At 42.2% G+C, this 15,395-nt stretch overlaps 1 protein-coding gene across 4 annotated transcripts in view; it reads left to right on the top strand.

Annotated features, from left to right (window-relative positions):
- The window catches only part of KIF4A (kinesin family member 4A), a 128,982-nt gene that overhangs the window by 60,505 nt on the left and 53,082 nt on the right, over positions 1 to 15,395 (top strand). For all 4 annotated transcript variants that reach the window (XM_066357205.1, XM_066357204.1, XM_066357206.1 and 1 more), the window contains 3 exons: positions 19 to 124; positions 10,506 to 10,562; positions 12,213 to 12,398. In XM_066357205.1, coding sequence (XP_066213302.1) covers positions 19 to 124; positions 10,506 to 10,562; positions 12,213 to 12,398 — 349 coding nt within the window. The remainder of the gene's footprint in view (positions 1 to 18; positions 125 to 10,505; positions 10,563 to 12,212; positions 12,399 to 15,395) is intronic.

The raw sequence follows: 15,395 nt of genomic DNA, 5'->3' as shown, positions 1-15,395 counted from the left end.
CTATGCTTGAATTTTCAGCTGCAGAGTGGATCTTCAAAAGCTAGTGGCGACTTTGGAAGATAAGGAATTAAAAGAAAATGTAGAGATGATCCTTAACCTGCAGCAACTGATTACCCAGATATCGGTAAGCCAAACGGGCAGTATAGATAGGCACATGGCTTTTGTTTGTTTCTTTCTCTTTTTTTTTAATAATTTTTATTTTTCATTTACAGTTGATGTCCAATATAATATTGGTTTCAGATGTACAACCCAGTGATTAGAACTTATAAAATGATTGCCCCAATAAATCTAGTACCCATCTGACACCATACGTTGTTATTACAGTATTATTTTCTATGCTGTACTTTACATCCCTGTGAATGGTGATTTTATAACTGGCAGTTTGTACTTAATCCTTTCCCATCTGACAACCATCAAAATGTTGTCTGTATCTATGAGTCTGTTTCTGTTCTGCTTGTTTCTTTATTTTGTTTTTTAGATTTCACATATAAGTGAAATCATATAGCATTTGTTTTCTCAGGTCTACCAGAAAATTCTGTCCATTTCTATCACAAGTTTCGACACGTAAGCACATGTTTATTTGGCGCATGTGTGCCTCTCTATTTTTATCACTTAATGTATACATACTGACGTAGCAAATTAACTAAAACAAAGTTGATTCACGTTAGTCTTATGTGTGAAGCGATAGTGTACCCATGGCTACTGATAAAGTTCATTTATGCCACTGTAATTTTTACGAATTTCAACAAGGAAGAAATGCTACAGAAGCATGTAGAAATTTATTGAAAGTGTTTGGTGAAGGTACAGTTTCTGATAGGACATGCAGAAGATGGTTCGAAAAATTCGAAACAGGTGATTTCGACCTTTCTGATAAGCCACGTTCTGGGCGACCATCTTTGATTGATGACGATGTTGTTAAGACCATGTTGGAGCAAGATCCTTTCCTGACAACATCGGAGATCACAGAAAGGCTTCATTCAGCTCAGCAAACCATTTCAGACCATATTCAGAAGATAGGATTGGTGTGGAAATATTCAAGATGGGTGTCACATGAATTAAGTCAGAAGAATTTGGATGATTGAGTCGTCATATGCACATCTCTGCTTGCCCTTCTTGAACTGGATGATAACTGGGGATGAAAAGTGGATTATCTACGAAAACATCGTAAGGAAAAGGGCATATTAAGAACCCGGAAAACCTAGCCCTTCCACCTCTAAACCAAATTTGACTCTGAATAAGATAATGTTGTGTATATGGTGGGACATTCGAGGACCAATACATTACGAGCTTTTATTTATTTTTTTCTTTTTTTGAAGCTGGAAACGGGGAGAGACAGTCAGACTCCCGCATGCGCCCGACCGGGATCCACCCGGCACGCCCACCAGGGGCGATGCTCTGCCCACCAGGGGGCGATGCTCTGCCACTCCAGGGCGTCGCTCTGCCACGACCAGAGCCATTCTAGTGCCTGGGGCAGAGGCCAAGGAGCCATCCCCAGCACCCGGGCCATCTTTGCTCCAATGGAGCCTCGGCTGCGAGAGGGGAAGAGAGAGACAGAGAGGAAGGAGGGGGGGTGGAGAAGCAAATGGGCGCTTCTCCTATGTGCCCTGGCCGGGAATCGAACCCGGGTCCCCCGCACACCAGGCCGACGCTCTACCGCTGAGCCAACCGGCCAGGGCCACATTACGAGCTTTTGAAACCGAACGAAAAGCTCAATTCGGAGAAGTATTGTCAGCAACTGGATAATTTAAAGACAGCAGTCCAAGAAAAGAGGCCAGCGATGTTCAATAGGAAGAACATCATACTGCATCATGATAATGCAAGGCCACATGCTGCTTTGGGGACTCGTCAAAAAATTGCAGAACTAGGCTGGGAAATTCTGTCGCATCCACCATATTCCCAGGACTTAGCACCCTCTAACTATCACTTGTTTTTGTCCTTACAAAATTTTTTGAAGGGCAAAAAGTTCAAAAATGAAGAAGATATCAAACAAGCACTGGTTCAATTTTTTGCATCAAAAGATAAAACATTTTTTAAAAATGGGATATACAAATTGCCCTCACGCTGGCAAGAAATCATTAATAATAATGGCAATTGTATTATTTAACAAAGTTTATTGACGGTAAGAAAAATTTGTATTTTGTTTTATTCCAAAAACGGACAGAACTTTCCGGTAGACCGTATATTTATTTCACTCAGTTCAGTACCTTCTAGGTTCATCCGTGTTGTTGCTGATAGCAAGATTTCATTCTTTTTAATGAGTAGGCATGTTCCATTATATATCTGCACCACTTCTTTATCCATTCATCTGTTGAAGAACCCTTAGGTTGCTTCCATATCTTGAGTATTGTAAATAATGCTATAATTAGCATATGGATGCATATGTCTCTGATTTTGTGTTTTGGGTTTATTCACATAAATACGCAAAAGTGGAATTACTGCATCTTTCTTTGTCTCTTGTTATGGCCTTTGTTTTAAAGTCTTTTTTGTCTGGCAGGAATACTGCTTCCCCAGCTTTTAAAAATTTTGTTTTTCGTTTCCATTGTCTTGAAATATCTTTTTCTATCCTTTTACTTCAGTCTGTGTGTGTCTTTCAATCTGAAGTGAGTCTCTTGTAGTCAGCATATATAAGGGTATTGTTTTTTATCTATTCAACCCCCCTATGACTTTTCATTGGAGCATTTGCATTTAAAGTAATTGTTGATTGGTATGTATTTATTGCCAATTTATCATTGATTTTTTTAGATATTTTAAGATTTTACTTATTCATTTTAGAGAAGAGAGAGACAAACAGACAGACAAGAGGGGGAGGAACAGGAAGCATCAACTCCCATGTGTGCTTTGACCAGGCAAGCCCAGGGTTTCTAACCAGCGACCTCAGCATTCCAGGTTGACGCTTTATCCACTGTGCCCCCACAGGCCAGGCCTTATTCATTTTTTTACCATTTTTTTTCTTCTTAAAGACTTGTTTAACATTTCTGAAATACTGTTTAGATGGTAATGAACTACTTTACCTTTTTCTTGTCTGGGAAGCTCTTTATCTGTCCTTAGATTCTAAATGATAGCTTTGCTGGGTAAAGTAATCTTTGTTGTAGGTCCTTCTTTTCCTCACTTTGAACATTTCATACCACTCCCTCTGGCCCACAAAGTTTCTGTTGTGAAATCAGCTGACAGTCTTGTGGAAGCTCCCTTATAAGTAACTGCTTTTTTCTTGCTACTTTTAAGATTCTCTGTTTGTCTTAACCCTTTGGCATTTTAATTATGATGTGTTTTGGTAGGGGCCTCTTTGAGTCCATCTTTTTTGGGACTCTCTGTGCTTTCTAGACTTGTATATCTATATCCTTCACCAGGTTAGGGAAGTTTTCCGTCATTATTTTTTCACATAGGTTTTTAATTCCTTGCTGTGTTGGTATGCTTGAAATTTTCCCACAGGTTCCTTACACTGTCGTCATTTTTGTGGATTTTTTTTCTTCTTGCTGTTCTTTTTTTTTAAAGATTTTATTTATTGATTTTAGAGAGAAGAGAGAGAGAGAGAAGGGGAAGGAGGAGGGGGAAGCATCAACTCATAGTAGTTGTTTCTCATATGTGCCTTGACCAGGCAACCTCAGCATTCCAGGTCAATACTTTATCCACTGTGCCACCACAGGCCAGGCTCTTTTTGCTGCTCTGAGTCAGTGTTTGCTGTTTCCTTATCTTCCAGATCTCTTGACTTGATCCTGTTTCATGTACTGTACTGTTCATTTTCTATAAATGATTCTTCATTTCAGTTAGTGTATTGCTCATTTCTGACTAGTTAATTTTTTGTTTTTTATCTCCATTTTTTATGTTTCCTACCTCTTTCTGGAAGTTCTAAGTTCATCTACTCTTCCACTAAGTTTATTGAGCATCCTTAAAACCAGTGTTGTTTGTTTGTGATTGATTGATTGATTTGAGAGAGAGAGATTGATAGGAAGGGGGAGAAAGAGGGAGGAGAGAGATGAAAAACATCAACTCGTAGTTGCTTCACTTTAGTTATTTGTTGATTGCTTCTCATACGTGTCTTGACCTGAGGGCTCCAGCTGAACCAGTGACCCCTTGCTCAAGCCAATGACCTCTGGGCTCGAGCCAGTGACTTTAGGATTATGTCGATAATCCTGCGCTCAAGCCAGCAACCCTGTGCTCAGTCTGGCAAGCTCGTGCTCAAACCAGTGACCTTGGTGTTTCAAACCTGGACCTCAGCATTTCAGGTTGATGCTCTATCTACTGCACTGCCATCACTCAGGCAAAAACCAGTGTTTTGAACTCTGCATCTGCTATATTACTTGTCTCCATTTTTATTTAGTTCTTTTTCTGGAGTTTTGCTCAAATGAAAGTTTGAGACATGGTTCTTTGTCTCCTCATTTTGGCAACCTCCCTGTGTTTGTGTCTATGTATTAGGTAGAGATGCTGTGTCTTCCAGGCTTGGTAGAGTAGCCTAATGAAGTAGGTGTCCTGTATGGCTCAGTGGTGTTGCCTCCCCAGTCACCGAAACAGGGTGCTTCAGGTGCACCCCCAGTGTGCGCCGTGTACACCCTCCTGTTGTAGTTGAGCTTTAGTTGCTGTTGGCACATCAATGGGAAGGATTTCCCCTGGACCAGTTGGCTTTACCAACTAGCTGAGATCACAGCAGAGGAGCCGCTGTGCAGGGGCCCACCCCCCAGAGCAGGATTCGCTTCAGCAGGGCTCTGGTCCCACTGGATCCACCCTTTTAGTGTGTCACTATGGACATGGTTGGGTGGTGCTCCAGCATGGTCTGAGGCCCCAAGACCTCCTGGGAGGTGCAGGCCAAGATCAGCTGCCACCGGGGCCCTGCCCAGGGCCACCTGGCATGAGGTACAGAGCAATCTGCAGATGGCTGCTACCTGTGCCAGGCTTGGAGGTGCCCAGACCAGGCCAACCTGTCAACCAAGGCCAGCTGCTGCTAGTGCCAGGCTTTGGGCCACGTAGCAAGTAGTACAAAGCACGTTAAGGCCAGATATTGCTTGTTTGGGGTTTGTGGTCCTTTGAGAGATTTTAGAAAAGTCTGCTGCATGAGCCAAGGCAGGCCATTTGTATGGAAAAGCCCCTGGAAGTGGTTCAGGAAGGTCTGCGGGTTGTGTAGGGCTGGGTCTCAGGGAATCACCAGGGCCAGATGGATACTGTGAGCCAGGGCAACACTCGGACATGGCGCCCGCCTCCTGGCTCAGGAAGGGCCCACGGCCTCTGCCTGCCTTTTCTCAGGGAGAAAGCTGCCCCCAGCCCCTGCTGGACAATTTTGCAAGCTGCTGCCCCAGTGCTGGAGCTCAGAAGGAGGGAGGCCAAGTAAGCATGAATGGAGGGCCCTTTAAGCAAAGCTGCCTGGGCCTCCAGCAGTCCTCCATCTCATTCGGCCATAGTCCCTGCTAGTTCTTACAGCGAAACCTCTGGGGACTTCTCTTCCTGGGTCTGAAACCCTGGGCTGGGGGGGTCTCACTCCACAAGGAGGACCTCTGCAGCAAAGACGTCCCTCCCAATTGTTACCCACCACCCGTGGGTATGAGACCAGCCTGTTCTGAGTGTCTACCCCTCCTACCAGTTGGATGGGGCTCCTTTGCATTCTTAGTTGTAGGATTTCTGTTTAGCTTGTCTTCAGGTGGTTCTGAATGATGGCTGTTCTCTAGTTTAGTTATAATTTTGATGTCATATTGGGAGGATGCCATTACTGCATCTCTCACGGTGCCATCTTGACCGGAAATCCTCATTGGTTTTCTTGATGCATATAAATGTATCTAACTCTGTGCATTTTGCTGAAACAACTAGACTGTGAGCTGTTTGAGGACAGATATCATTCATGGATCATTGGATATGATATGAATATGAACTTTTTAAATTAAACAGCCTCTGGTTCCATATGCGATGGTACATTCATATTTAGCATGGAAACGGCAGTAACCACATATGCAGGACGCAGCTGCCTGGGCGGCGTGAGCAGCGGTCCTTGATTTGCTGCCCTGTCAGTGCAGCTGACTCAGTAAGAGGCTTTGTCACATACCCCGGGCTTAAATAAGCTGGCTTCCGACAAATAGCTTAGAACAACCAGGGAATACCATAGCTCTCTTTTATAACCAGTAATAAATTACTTTGAATCACCATTCTGCTATAAGTTCCCTTTTTTTTTTTTTTTTTTTTTTTTTTTTTTTTTTTTTTTTTTAGAACTATTATAGTAGTTGTAGGTGTGGAGTATTAGGGGGGTTGTTGTGGAGCTTTCTGTTGTTTTTCACAAGAAAAATTCTTATAATTTCACCAACTTAAAAACCTCTTTTTGCTTTTGGTGTTCCTTCTCTTACTCCTTAGGCGTATATACTTTTTAAAATTGAAATCATAGTATATTAAGGGGTCATGGTGGGTTTAAGGGGCTGTGGTGGGTTTTGTTCCATCAATACCCTCTTCTGTATCATTCAGAAGCAGGGATTTGTATGTAAATGGCTGGTGGTAATTTCTAGCTCTTGGACAGAGGTTTTAATTTTACCAGAACAATAATTTTCCGCCCCAGGTCTTGCCCGTTGTTTTCTAGAGTTGTCAAAAGGGTATTACAAATTCATCCACACCTATATTTTACTCTGAGTCATTGGGGAAAAATACCACATGGTATTATGGGGAAAAGGGTTAGGATGACCAGTTCCAAGAAATTAAATGACTAAACTCCCCAAAGAACAGAAAGCAGTGTTTCAGAATAAGTAGTACTGTACAAAACTATTATGAGCAGGTCAAGATGCCAGTTCATTTATCCAGCCAACAGGCCGCAGTAACCTGGGCTCCAGAGCCAGACAAACCCTTGGTGGAAAGCCAGTTCTACCACGCACTAGCTGTGTGCCCTTGCTAAGTACTGTACTAATAACAAAAGAAAATCATTTCAGTGACTCAAATAGAGATTAAAGGCATTATTCAGCTAATGCGCTCCAGGAGCGCCTACCCTACTCCAATCTCTTACTTGGAGTTGGACTCAGGTAGCAGTTTTTGCTGTTAATTGCCGTGAAACTTTTGGGTGAAGGTTATTACAGTTTTCATGGTGCGTGCTCAAGAACATCAGTGCAATCCCATCCTGATAACTGTCCAATTATTGTCAAGAATTGTTCTTGCAAGCCTTGTAGTTTGTTAGTTGAGCAAGGTTCACGGGTGGGAGATGTGGCAAAGTGCATTGGGAGCACAAAGAAAGGGGTGATTGCCTGCCGAGAAAACTCAGGAAGGCAGCACAGAAGACACTGGGTCCTTAGAAATGAATAAGAGACTGCCACGTAGACAGAGAGGAGAGGGCCGTCCGTAGAGAGGAAAACAGTTCAGGCACAAGCAAAGAGGTACGGAAGTTTAGAACATGGTAAGAACTTCAGTATGGCTGAAGTATGGAGTACGTGCCAGCGAATGGCTATCACGAAGTTCAATTTCACTGTCTATAATTCCACTTTACTACAACTAGAATTTCTGATGTATGAAAACTTCATGTGAACTGCCTCAGAATTAAAATAACCTAGGCTGCAGAGCCCTACTGGAGCCAAAGCTTATAAGATCAGAAAAGAGTGACCCCAGGACACCATTTATGGCCACACCAACTCACTTCTGGGTCTTTGAGTCACAGGACAGGTGAAAAGAGAAACCTATGGACCCAAGTTAGGAAGAGAAGGCCTGGCCTCAGTGAGGACCTGGCAGTGTGGCTGGGGCCTGGCGTGCCCATGGAGGACGTTGCTAGTGGGGACTACCTTTGTAGAATCGACCGTCTGCCGCTAAAAATTGCCACAAGCTGATAAAGTTCCTGGCTTCTATCCACTGTCACAGTTAGGCAGAATAAACCCTTTATCCATGGCTCCTGCTGGACTTTTAAATCCAAATTCTCCATATTGTTTGGAGACCCTCCCAGCTACATTTTTTTTAATATGCAACAGTGTATCCTGTGGCTTTTTATTAAGACTCACTACAATGAAAGCAGAATGTTTCAAATGTAACTGCTTGTGCCCTTCCTTCTGGATTAAAGCTATTTTTAAGTGATGGGTGAACACCCCCTTTTCAGTTATGAAGGCAACCATTGTTCCCAAATCTTTTTCCTGGGGCTTTAAAGGCTCGACTGTACCTTTTGTTCCTCTAAAACATAATTCAAGTAAACCTTTTTGCAATTACCTGTGAGGAAATTTATGCATTCCTTTCAATTCCCATAAAATCTTTTTGTTGTTGTTGTTTTTATCCCCTCCAAAACCAGTTCCACCAAAAGTTTTTTGCGTGCCTGGTGATGGTGTTGCCTACAACTTACAAGCATAGATTTCCTTTTGGAGGGCATCGCTGCTTAATGTATCTCACTGGACCCTAGCCTTGTTCCCCTGATCGCTTCCTCCAGCAAATCATGTCTTTCTACCTTACAGAAGGTTCTCGGTTGTGGCTTGAGAATGAGGGGAAAGAGGCTGTGAGAGCAAAATAAATTCTATTGTTATACATTTACTTTTAAGATTATGAAGGCAGAATACTGCCATGTTCTTGCAGAACATGTCACTAATGCTTAAATGTTAACCTTGTGCAATTTCATCGGGCCAAAAGGTAATAAACCACGGCAACAACACATGTCCTTGAAGGGTTAACCAATCTACTTGATCCTGAACCTCTGGAAGGTACTAGAAAAAGTCTGCAAAAGCCAGTGTTATAGGCCCAACTAATCTAGACCAGACCTATAATTAGTACTTTTACTGAAACTTAAAACATGAGAGAGAGAAAATGGTAACTATTAACCTATAATATATTGAAGCGCTCTTTTTTTTTAAAGAAGCATTTAGTATGTCTTGCTGCTAAAGAATCACCAGGATTGCCTGATCAAGTGGTGGTGCAGTGAATAAAACATCAGATTGGGATGCAGAGGACCCAGGTTCAAAACCCCAAGGTCACCGGCTTCAGCGCAAGGTCGCTGACTTGAGTGTGTGATCGTAGACATGACCCCATGGTCACTAGCTTGAGCCTAGAGGTTGCTGACTTGAAGCCCAAGGTTGCTGGCTTGAGCCCCAGGTCACTGGCTTGAGCAAGGGGTCACTCGCTCTGCTGTAGCCTCCCCCCCCCCCCATCAAAGTACATATGATAAAGCAATCAGTGAACAACTAAGTTGCCGCAAGGAAGAATTGATGCTTCTCATCTCTCTTCCTTCCTATCTGTCTGTCCCTATCTCTGACTCTGACTCTGTCAAATAAAAGAATCACCAGGATTGTAAATCATGATGAGACAGAATGTGGGAACACTGGAGTTTCCTTTGAACTATCTTTGAGTCTTACTATTTGAGAAGTTCTGGGAAGAATAAAGGAAGTGCTTTATAAACAGCACTTACCAAGGGCCTCTTAGGTCCTCATTTTAAAGGTATTAAAGTTTCAATAAATATGTAATGTTTCTTTGGGCTGGTGGTGCAGACCCTATGTACTAACCCTTAATTCTTTCCTTGCCGTTGAGCCAATATCTCTTTCACGTTTGACCTCCTTAATCATGTGACTTTCTGGGAATAAACCTTTCCCCCAGGGCTTTGCAGGATCACTTAAACAGAAATGGTAATCAATTTGTTGCAATGCCAAATAAAGCTTAAGTTCACTGGAGAGAACTGAGTTTGCTCAAGTGCCAGCCTATAAACAAATTAATTCTAACCAGTGGTTTTAGATTTCCCTTCTAGTTGGTGTCCCGGTGCCTTACAAAGGACTCTGCCCTTCCCTGGGAAGGGCTCGGTGCCTGCCCTCTCCCTCCACTGTCTGGACTGGCTGTGTGTGACCAGTTCTTATGTGTAAGATGGATGGAGACTGCAGTCTGTTTGAGTTCATGGGCACATTTTCTGGGATATCTATCTGTGGCATTTATTCCTTTGTAGGGTAGGCTCTCACTACCCTGAATGTAAAATCAAAATCAAAAATAACCCTATATTCTAGTCACTTACCTGCTGCATTGCATTTATTCAATATGTCTGTTCTTAGGATGGTGTGCCCATGAGAACTGGCTAGACCTATATATTATATAGAGAGACTTGGTAGTAAAAACATAAGAAGAAAGAGTAGAGTCTGTAAAGTGGGTTAAACTTTGGCCTGTTGGAATGGGCAAGGGTTTTACTCTGGCCCTGTGATCTCTGGCCAAACAGGAGAGGCACAATAAACACAGGGCGGGACAAAAGTAGGTTTACAGTTGTTTGTATGGAAAATAATGGAATAATTAATAAATAATAATACAAGAATAAACTCTGCGCTTCACATACTCACAGCTAGAAACCTATTTCTGCCCCACTCTATGTGTAAGTTGCTTCCTGATGCAGTTTTTTACAAAGACTGCACAATCAACCTCTGTAAAGAAGGCAGACACTTGAGAGGCGGGAAATTAAAAACATGTGGCCCTTGGAGTATATGTGACTACAAAAGGGCTCTGCAACTTCAATGGTCTCTTTATACACTTGAAAAAAAATAACCAGTGTAAAATCACTAGTAAGCTTCACTTGAGAATCTTTTCCTAAACTGAACCGTCATTTGTCATTGCAGGATGAAACTGTTGCTTGCACGGCCACAGCCATTGATTCAGCCGTGGGACCTGAAGCTGTAAGTGACTGGCCCCTTTGTGTACAACCAGGGGCTTTAACTGTGCCATTGCCTGTCACTGATCGCTCAGCTGAGGAAGAGAATCCCCGATTGCTACCATCCTTCACGGAATGTTTTGGAAATGTAGAAATCTTATGGTTTTGTAAAATCCCAAACTTAGATAGGCTCTCTCTCTAACTGGAAACTGGTGATGGGCGGCGGGGCTTCCCAGACATGTCACCTTCCAGATTTGTAGTCTGGCTCACTGGTTTCTTGTTAGATGCTAGTATTCTGCATCAGCTACCTAGCATGTTACAATGATGAAGGGAACAAGTTAGGAAATTGTGGCAAGGTCAAAAAAAGCACTAGGGAAGAAATAGAAGATCATTTTTTTTCTCAACATGCCTTTCTATGTATGGCGTGGTTAAGAGCCTAAAGAACCAAAGAAGGGAGGGGGTGGAGGAAGGGTGTAAAGAGGGACAAATACAAGGTGATGGAAAATGATTTGACTTTGGGTGATGGATATACAACGTAATCAACAGTTTAAATGCTAAAGAAATGTTTACCTGAAACCTATGTACTCTTATTGATCAGTGTCACCCCTTTAAATGTAATATTATTGCAAATAAAAAAAATTTTAAACTTTTTTAGGTTTAAAAAAAGGAACCAAGGAAAATATTTTGAGTATCCAAGTGGCAAGAATAGATAAAATATACTAGATGTTGTCTAAAGAATATAGAGAAAAAATTCAAAATGAAAGGCTGGGTAGTGGTTGCCTTGACAGCTTTTTCTCCCTAAAGCAAATATATGTCAGTAGTTTTCATATTCTGAGAGAAAAAAAGGTGGAAGATAAATCAGGTGTCCTCTTCTCCATTTCCACCATTTCTAAATGCCCCTTCCAGAGCCCTCTCTCCTCTAAGGACCCCTTAGAATGAGGTGAAAGTGAGAAATGTTGGCCTGATCAATAAAGAAATGAGCAAGAAACTTAGTTCACTCTAAAAGAGCCAGTTAGAGGAAATAAGAAATAAGATATTTGTGAGAGCAGGGGGAAGGCTAGCTCAATTTATTTTAGATCAAGGGAATACCACACTGCCATACAAAGAAATCTTCCCTCTTTCAACAGCATAAATGGACCTGGAGATTATAGCAGAATGAGCCAGTCAGAGAAAGACAAGTACCATGTGATCTCACTTGTAGGTGGAGTGGAGTCTATTGAACACAATAAACTGAGGAACCAAAGAGGAACAGAAGGCAGGGTCACAGGGACAGATGGACAGCTGTCAGAGGAGAGGGAGATGAGGGGACTGGATGAAAGAAGGTGAAGGGATTGGCCAAAACCATATATAATTAACACAGAGACACAGACAACACTGTGTGGGTAGCTGGGGGGAAGGGGTGGGGGAAGGTGGAGGTGGGCAAAAGGGGATAAAATAGGAACAGAAAGAGACTTTGCTTGGGGCAATGGGCATACAGTGCAATGTGAAGATGACATTTCATTGAGTTGCACACTTGAAATCCATTCAATAAAAAATACAAATAAAAGAAATAAAGTGAATGGACAAGAAGCCGCTGTTTTAGAAGAACACGGGTGCTGGGAGGCTTGATGAAGTAGCGCCTGAGGGACTCCACTGGCATGTATCCTTGACAAATCATCGTTCTGATCTTTCCCAGGAACCGGAAACTAGTCTGCAGAGCAGCAGGTCTTCGGATGGCTTCACCACCGAACATGCTCTCCGTCAAGCTCAGATGTCCAAGGAGCTGATCCAGTTGAATAAAGCCCTTGCACTGAAAGAGGCCCTAGCCAAGAAGATGACTCAGGATGGCAGCCAACTACAGCCCATTCAGTTCCAGTACCAGGTAAGATCTTTACTAGAGCAGCATTTGTTAACATCTACCAGCTCTCTAACTGTAAGGAAACACACCCACCATTTTTGATGACAAGACAACATAATGTGTTTAGTAGAAGTAGAGTTATGTTGTTGTTGTTGTTTATAAAAAGAATACATTCAGGATAGAGAACCTGTAATTTTTTTTTTCTTTTGTGAGAAGCAGGGAGGCAGAGAGACAGATTCCTGCATGCGCCCAGACTGGGATCTACCCGGCAAGCCCTCTGTGGGGCAGTGCTTGGCCCATCTGGGGCTCTTGCTCCATTACTCAGCAACAGAGCTATTTTAGCACCCAAGGCAAAGCCATGAAGCCATCCTCAGCTCTCAAGCCAACTTGCTCCAACCGAGCCATGGCTGTGGGAGGGGAAGAGAGAGATAGAGAGAAGGGAAAGAGTGAGTGGTGTAGAAGCAGATGGTCGCTTCTCCTATGTGCCCTGACCAGAATCAAACCCAGGACATCCACACACCGGGCCAACTGACCAGGGAGGGAACCTGTAACTTTATTTTATAATCTATTGATAATACCTTGCCTTCTACAATAGGTTTTAGTAGTTTGATAATATTATAAAGCTAGTGCTCGACTTATGACCACGATTGGTTCTGACAGACCGGTCATAACACAATTTGGTCGTAAGTTGAGTAGGCTATATGTACAGTACTGTGAAATGATGTTATAAAAATCTTTAAGTCATATTTTATCATAATTTTCTTTCATTATTGTTATATATCATAATTTTCTTTGTTCATTTTATGCCATTTGTATCATCTCTACACCATTTTGTTTCTTATTTTTACATTCGTCAGGTTTAAGTAAAACACTGTATTACCTGTACAACTGGTTTAATATTTGCAAAGACAAGTTCGTCTTGGTAGACATCTTGGGAGATGAAAAATATCCAAGACACAAAACACAAATTGCTGTACCGAGTCTGAGATAACAGTTGAAATGGTGCACGCGGAGATGGTAATGCTGCGGGAAGCTGGTCCGCGCTGTCTTACGCCCAGCTGGGCAACACTTGTGCTGCCAGACGCGGAGCAGTCGTGGCTAGCGATTGTGGTCATAAAGTTGAATGGTCGTAAGTTGCATAGGTCATAAGTCGATCAATATTTGTAATAGAAATGGTCCCTACTTGGAGAAATTTTGTTCTAATAACTGTGCTGATATTCTAAGGAAGGTACATGGTCTGAGTTAGAGTGTCATTTATGAAGAGATGTGTAGTACATATCATATGACTTGGACAGTGGCTAAACTGTTTTTCCTAGTGGTAGCTCTAAGTAGCCCTTGATAATTGAGATGATTTAACTTTACTTAAAGACAGGTCTCTGGCTTTCAGGTTATTCACAAAGTGACCCTTGCCCCAGACCTTGTTTTTCATTGTAGCTGAGCGTCTCCACTCCCGCTCCAAAGGAATGTTAGCAGAACTGTTAGGAAGAAGGGTGTGTTGCATTCCCAGCCAGCTCTAACCCATCCTGTGTGCTATAGCAAGAAATCCCTATAGCAGTCATGCTGGTCTACCACCAGGTCCCCTCAATTTTCAGAATAAACATAAGAAAAGTGTTTTTACTAAATGATTTTTGCCACTTTTTCCCCCTAGGGTAGAGGTTGCTTCCAAAATAATAACTGAGTTGCAAGTCAAGATTTTATTTCCTATTTATTATCATAGTCTTATTTAACTTTTTAAAAACTCACTTTTGATTTATGTCAAGCAAATACATGTCTGTTATTATTATTTTTTTTATTCAGTGAGAGAAAGGGAGGCAGAGAGACAGACCCCTCACATGTGCCCTGACCAGGATCCACCCAGCAAGCCCACTAGGGGGCAATGCTCTGCCCATCTGGGGCCTTGCTCAGTTGCTGAGGCAGAGGCCATGGAGTCATCCTCAACACCCAGGGCCAACTTGCTCCAATCAAGCCATGGCTGTGGGAGCAGAAGAGATAGTGTGAGAGAAGGGGGAGGGGGACAGGTGGAGAAGCAGATGGTTTCTTCTCCTTCGTGCCTTAGCTGGGAATAGAACCCGGGACATACACATGCCTACCAACACTCTAACACTGAACCTTCCACCACCATTTATCCCCCTTTACCCTCTCCTACCTCCTCTCACCCCCCTATCCCTCTGGTACTCCCCATGCTGTTGTCTGTCTGTGAGGTTTTTCCTTTCCTTAATCCCTTCACCTTTCTCACCCTGCCCCTCTACGCCTTCCCCTCTGACAGCTGTGAGTCTGTTCTCTTTCTCTATGAGTCTGTCTTTCTGCCAGCACCACACTTTTTTGATTATTATAACTTTGTACTATAGTTTGAAATCAGAGAGCATGATACCTTCAACTTTCTCAAGATTGCTTTAGCTCTTCAGGGTCTTTCATGGTTCCATATCCGTTTTAGGATTATTTGTTTTAGTTCTGAGAAGAACACCATTGGTATTTTGATAGAAATTGCAATGAATCAATAAATTGCTTTGGGTAGTATGGTCATTTTAACAATATTAATTGTTCCAATCCATGAGTCCGGTATATCCTTTCATTTATTTGTGTCATCTTCAATTTCTTTCTTCAATGTCTTACAGTTTTCAGAGTACAGGCATTTCACCTCCTTGGTTAAGTTTATTCCTGAGTATTTATTTTCTTTTTTGATGCAATTGTAAATGCGATTTTTTTTCATTTCTCTTGATGTTCATTATTAGTGTATAGGATTTTTGTGTATTAGTTTTGTATCCTGCCTCTCTACTGAATTTTTTTTATCAATTCCATTAATTTTTGGTGGATTCTTTAGGGTTTTCTATGTGTGCACAGTATCATGTTATTGGCAAATAACGACAGTTTTACTTCCTCCTTTCCTATTTGGATACCTTTTATTTTTTTTTCTTGTCTGATTGTTCTGTCTAGGGCTTCTAGTAATATGTTGATATAACAGTTGTGAGATTGGGCATCTTTGTCTTGTTCCTGATCTTAAAGAAAAATCTTTCCTCTTTT

Source organism: Saccopteryx leptura, chromosome X, assembly GCF_036850995.1.
Source record: "Saccopteryx leptura isolate mSacLep1 chromosome X, mSacLep1_pri_phased_curated, whole genome shotgun sequence".
NCBI classification, from domain to species: Eukaryota; Metazoa; Chordata; class Mammalia; order Chiroptera; family Emballonuridae; genus Saccopteryx; species Saccopteryx leptura.
Note: the sequence above shows the minus strand (reverse complement) of the source record. Positions and strands in the feature narration are given on the sequence as shown.